General features: G+C 58.8%; 1 protein-coding gene across 1 annotated transcript in view; it reads right to left on the bottom strand.

Annotated features, from left to right (window-relative positions):
* Window positions 1-2,151: 2,151 nt before the first annotated feature.
* NAA10 (N-alpha-acetyltransferase 10, NatA catalytic subunit) overlaps window positions 2,152-4,934 on the bottom strand; it is a 3,482-nt gene continuing 699 nt past the window's right edge. Inside the window, exons 2-8 of the mRNA XM_045285539.1 lie at window positions 4,726-4,818; window positions 4,548-4,606; window positions 3,952-3,997; window positions 3,745-3,860; window positions 3,534-3,578; window positions 2,950-3,034; window positions 2,152-2,457 (exon numbers count right to left, since the gene is read on the bottom strand). Coding sequence (XP_045141474.1) covers window positions 2,254-2,457; window positions 2,950-3,034; window positions 3,534-3,578; window positions 3,745-3,860; window positions 3,952-3,997; window positions 4,548-4,606; window positions 4,726-4,818 — 648 coding nt within the window. The 3' untranslated portion in view covers window positions 2,152-2,253. The remainder of the gene's footprint in view (window positions 2,458-2,949; window positions 3,035-3,533; window positions 3,579-3,744; window positions 3,861-3,951; window positions 3,998-4,547; window positions 4,607-4,725; window positions 4,819-4,934) is intronic.

Raw genomic sequence — 4,934 nt, 5'->3', positions numbered from 1 at the left:
GCGGCTGCAGGAAGGGGCCTCATTTCTCCATAGGTGGTTAGCACTTCCTGCTGCCGGAAGTGACTGTCCTGCCTCCCCTCCCTGCACTTTGCACTTGTCCCTGGTGTGGGGGGGGTGAGTAAGGAACAGCTCCCCTCCTGCCCCCTCAGAGTAAGGCCTTAAGGGAAGGAGTCTTGGGTTCTCCCTCATTCAGGGGTGCTCCGGTTTCCCCCACCCCTCTCCATCACCTCGAAGCCACAAGACTACAGCTTCTCTTCAGTAAAATGAGAAGGCAGGATGCAGGTGGTGGGTGACTAGCTGACTAGACAACCGCCTTCTGCTTGGTGGGAGGGCAATCCTTGGGGTGAGCGGGAGGCACCCATAACTGGGATTTGCAAGTCAATTAAGTGCAAGTGTGGAGAGCACGTGTGGGCTTGGAAGAGCAGCTGGGGCAGGGACTTCTTGCTCTTAAAGGAAAACCATGTCCCCTACCCACAGTACAACACCTTTATCTGGTTTGCCCTGTATCGTCAGGGCTTGGGACTTCAAGGCCTGGGAGCTGGACTTGCCAGTGCTAATGTAGAAAGCCTCTAGCAATGCAGGCGAGCTGCCCACCATCCCTGGGGGGCACAGGCACACCCATACCTAAGCCTACACATTTGTCAGAAGGGTGACCCACATGTCCCATCACCACCTCAGACCCAACACCCTCTGCCCTTTCTCCATCCTTTTGAGCTGCTTCTGGACCTCAAAGCGCCTTTGTCCATGGGCAGAGCCAGGCCCGGGGGTACTGGCCCACAAGACTGATCTCTGCTTTCAAATGGCTCCCTAGCTGTTAAGACCTTCACTATCATTTCCGGTTTGGCCTGAATTCTCCCCCGCCTCTCCTCGCAAGAATCCCAATGCCTGCCCCCTGCAGAAGGGAACGACCAGACTTCTGGAGACCTGAGAGTCCTGATTGGTCAGGCCTGCTGCGTGGACAGAAGAGCTCAGCGGCGCCTGAATCAACAGCGGGGCGCTCCAAAGATGGGAACAAAGGGGCTTCGGGGATCCGTGTGTCTGGCTTATGCCCTGGAGCCTGCTTCCAGTCATCTGGATACCAGAAGTGCCCCAGAAGCAGGGTGGGAGGATGGTGCTGCGGGGCCAGGCTGGCCGGCGACTTCCCCTCGCCCACCGCACAGGAAACCCAGCCTTTTAGAGTGCATTTGCACCAGCGACATGTAGCAGCGCCAGTCTGGGAAGGAAGGGGGTGTGGCCCACCGGCTGAGCCGCCACTGCGCCTGCGTCCTCACGCTGCGCGCGCGCGCCCCCGCCCAACCCCAAAGGCCAATTTGAGCCTGGGAACCAAGCCTATTTGCCTTCTGAACTGCAAGGAACCGACGCAGGGTGCGGCGGAAGGCGGGGCGAGACTCTGCCAATGCTGTATCCGGAACCAATCAAGAGCACAGCCTGGCCTGAGCATGACAGACTGCGCAGGCGCGCACTTTCGCTCTGAGCCAGCGCTCCCAGCCCACCGGGCACCGTTTCCCCCACCCCGCGCTAGCTGCACGCCCAGGCAGCGCCCTGCACGGGGCCCAGCAACAGGTTGTGACCCAGTTAGGGTTAGGGCAAGCCCTAAGAGTGACATCTACTATGCACACCTTGTGACCCACATCAACCAAGGGCTGCGGACAATGTTGCAAAATGGGTTTCATTGTAACAAATATACAGAAGCAAGTTCCCAGCCAGGCTATGGGGGGGGGGGGGGCGCCACAAAGACGCATGGAGCACAGGGTTCTGTGCACCTGAAACAGGTTTGTGCCTTTTCTGAGAGGGGCCACTGCCTCTGACACACAGGACTTGGGTACTATTTCGACCAGAAAGGGTAGGAGCGTATGTACTGGTGTGGAGGGGGAGGCAGTTGACAGGGTAACTATTTTCCAGACAGGGTGTCTGGGGCCCAGAAGGTGAGCTGGAGACCTGTGTGTGGTGGCCCCTGAAACACATTCATCCTTGGGCAGCTAGAAGGGCACAGCAAGGCAGAATGTGGAAGGTTGTGTCTTAGGCATCTCCCCCAGGAGCCCAGTCGCCCTCCTCTGGGTCTGAAAGCCATCCATCGGACAGGGCAGCAGTCCTGGGTCACAAGCTTGCCAGCTTCACAGCCAGCCAGGCAGAGAAAGGCCAGCATGCACATTGACACAGATTCCCTAGGGACAGGGGTGACTTTTATTGGGCAATCTAGCGGTTAGGGCGAGGTGGTCTGCAGCCTGGTGGGGCTCAGCGCTCGGTCAGGCTCTAGGAGGCCGAGTCAGAGGCCTCTGAGCTGTCCTTGACATCAGTGCTCTCTGTGGTCTCGCTGACTTCACTGAGGTCCTTGCTGTCCCCACCACTATCCTCCCGGGAGGCCTCGCCTGCGCTCGACAGTGAGTTGTTCTTGTTCTCCACGGGCCCCAGCACCACCGGCCTGCCCTTCTCCTTCAGCTCCAGCTGCCGCCTCAGCTGTCACCAGGAGGAAACAGACAAAGGCTTAAGTTCTCCGCACTTGTGGGTGCCAAGGATGGGTGGTTGACAAGAGGTGGGTCACCCTTGTCCCCTTGGGGGCAGAGGACAAGGTGAGAAGCAGATCAGGCTGAACTTGGAGGCCTATGCTGAGTGTGGCTCTGCTGCTAACTTGTTCACAGGCCCTGCCCCTCTCTGGACCACGGTTTCCTCATCTGTAAAATGAGAGTGAGCGGGCCTCCCCATTAAGAAATCTGTGCTCTTACACAGCCCTGGTCTCCCCAGTCCTGTCCTGCCTCAACCCCATGCCTCCCTCGCCTTGCCTTGAGGTCCAGCGCAATCCCCTCTCCCCACCTGACAGCCTAGAAATACTGAGGCCAAGAGGGCTGTCAGTCTCTCTTCCAGGACATTCAGGGCCTTCCTGCCTTTATCAGCCGGGGATGAGAAGCTACAAAGGACACAAGTGCTGCTGGGCCCTGGCAGGACTCTTACCTCATCCGCCATCTGGGTGAGGTCCCGCTTCATGGCATACGCGTCTTCCCCATCTGCGTAGTACTTGGGCTCCACTTCACTGATCCTGGGGCAAGGAAAGTTGGAGGGAGAGGAGGGGAGGTGGGGAGAACGAGAAGGAGGAAGATCTGGTGGCCACAGTGTTCCTGATGTGGCTTCCGAGGGCCTGCTGCTGGGACACTGAGAATAAGAGGCCCAGCAAGTAGACTGCCACAAGGGCAGCCTGTGAGGTAGCGACCGTCTCGGCCATTCAGTCCTGGGTCCACCACCTTCCCCAACAATCCTCCTTGTCCTCCCCACCCAAGGGACGACACTGAGCATGAGCTCAGGGACCATCACTTTTGAGCCCTCCCTCTGACCCAACCCTCCCATGCATCCTGGGTTCAGCCAGCTCCCCGACAAGTTTCCCAGAGCTGAGCATGCTGGGAGTCCTGCTCTCACCCATCCAGTCCAGGGCCCTCACAACTATAAAACCTCCTGGGTGTGTGCCCATCCAGCCTCCAGCTCCCAAGACTTCGGTTATGTCCCCATGACCCAGCCCCTTACAAGATTCCAGATCTACTTACTGGAAATTGAGAGTGTTGGAATAGAGGTGCAGGGCGGCCCGGTTACTGCAGGGGAACAAGGCACTCCTGAGTTACCCAGGCTTGGCCAGGGAAGGCTGAGCACATCTTGACCCCACCCTTTCTGCTGCTCCCTCCGGGAACCCCTGACTCAGTCAAGGTGGTCTCTCCCTTGCCCTCCCTTCTCCTCCCCTTCCCTAGGCTCAGCTTCCACCTCTTCCTGACGTGCAGAGAGACATATTTAGCGTTGAAGTTCTCAATCATAGCTCGGGAGGCCTGGTCCATCAGCTTCTGCGCCAGGCCAAGGCGACGGTGCGAGCGCTTCACAGCCTAGGCACAGGGGTTGCAGGAGTCGGAGCTCAAAAGCTGCCCCACAAACTTCCTTCAACCCAACCAGAGCCTGGAGGTGAGGCTTACGCACCAGTGACGTAATGTGTCCATGGGGCACGTCATCTGGGTCTTCCTCCCTAGAGAGATGAGAGAGCAGGTGGGCTGTGTTGGTTGCCCATCCACAGGGTCCCTGGGTTCCCTCAGTACAGGTCTAAGGGCCCCACTGTCAGGGCAAGAACATGGGACCCTCACAGCAGCAGACCCTGCACCCCACTTCGCTGCCCCAGACCTAACAAAGCACCCACCAGGCACTCATAGAGAAGAGGGCTGAATACATACCACAGGGCAGCTTTCAGGGAGTGAAATAACTATGTGAAACCAGAACAGTGGACGTATGCTGTGTCATCCATCTACCCCAACTTTAGACTTGCCTAACAGGGTCAGACCCCCCCCCTACTGTGACGGGGCTGGAGTGGAGGTTCAGATATGGACATAGTCAGTGTTGCAGGGAGGGCTGGGGCCAAGACCCCCAAGGGAGAGGGCAGGTACCAGGGGGGCAGGTACCAGGGGCTATGCACCTGCCCAGTGCACTACCAAAAATGGCTCTCAAGACACAACCTATTCACGGTTTTCAAAAAGCGCTTCCTCGGCACCTGCCCCTCTTCTTCTCCCCGTCCTTGAACTCACATTTTGGCCAACACATAGCCAACAATCTTCCCATTCTCGTCCTCCGCGATGTAAGAGAGCTGGAGGATCAAAGGAGGAAAAAACTGTCAAGAGGCCCAGGCCCCTCGGAGGAGCTGGGTCGGCGCAGGCGCAGGTCCAGCCTCGCCGCTACCACCCCCTGCCCCCTACCGGCGCGCACCTGAGGCCAAGAGAGGCCGTGGTAGAAGTAGTACTTCATCTGGTAGTTCTCCGGGAGGCACAGCAGGTTGCAGTGCTGCATGTTCATCAGGTCCTCGGGCTGCATGGTGGCCGCGGGGTCAGAGCCGGCCGTTGGGCCGCGCCCCCTCGGCCAGGCCGAGGTCTGTCCGACGAGGACCAGCCACGACGGGCGCGCCATGCCAGGAGCCC

This window comes from Echinops telfairi, unplaced genomic scaffold (genome assembly GCF_000313985.2).
Source record: "Echinops telfairi isolate 266 unplaced genomic scaffold, ASM31398v2 ScPeMD7_7472;HRSCAF=8510, whole genome shotgun sequence".
Taxonomy (NCBI): Eukaryota; Metazoa; Chordata; class Mammalia; order Afrosoricida; family Tenrecidae; genus Echinops; species Echinops telfairi.
This window is presented reverse-complemented; position numbering and strand designations above follow the sequence as displayed.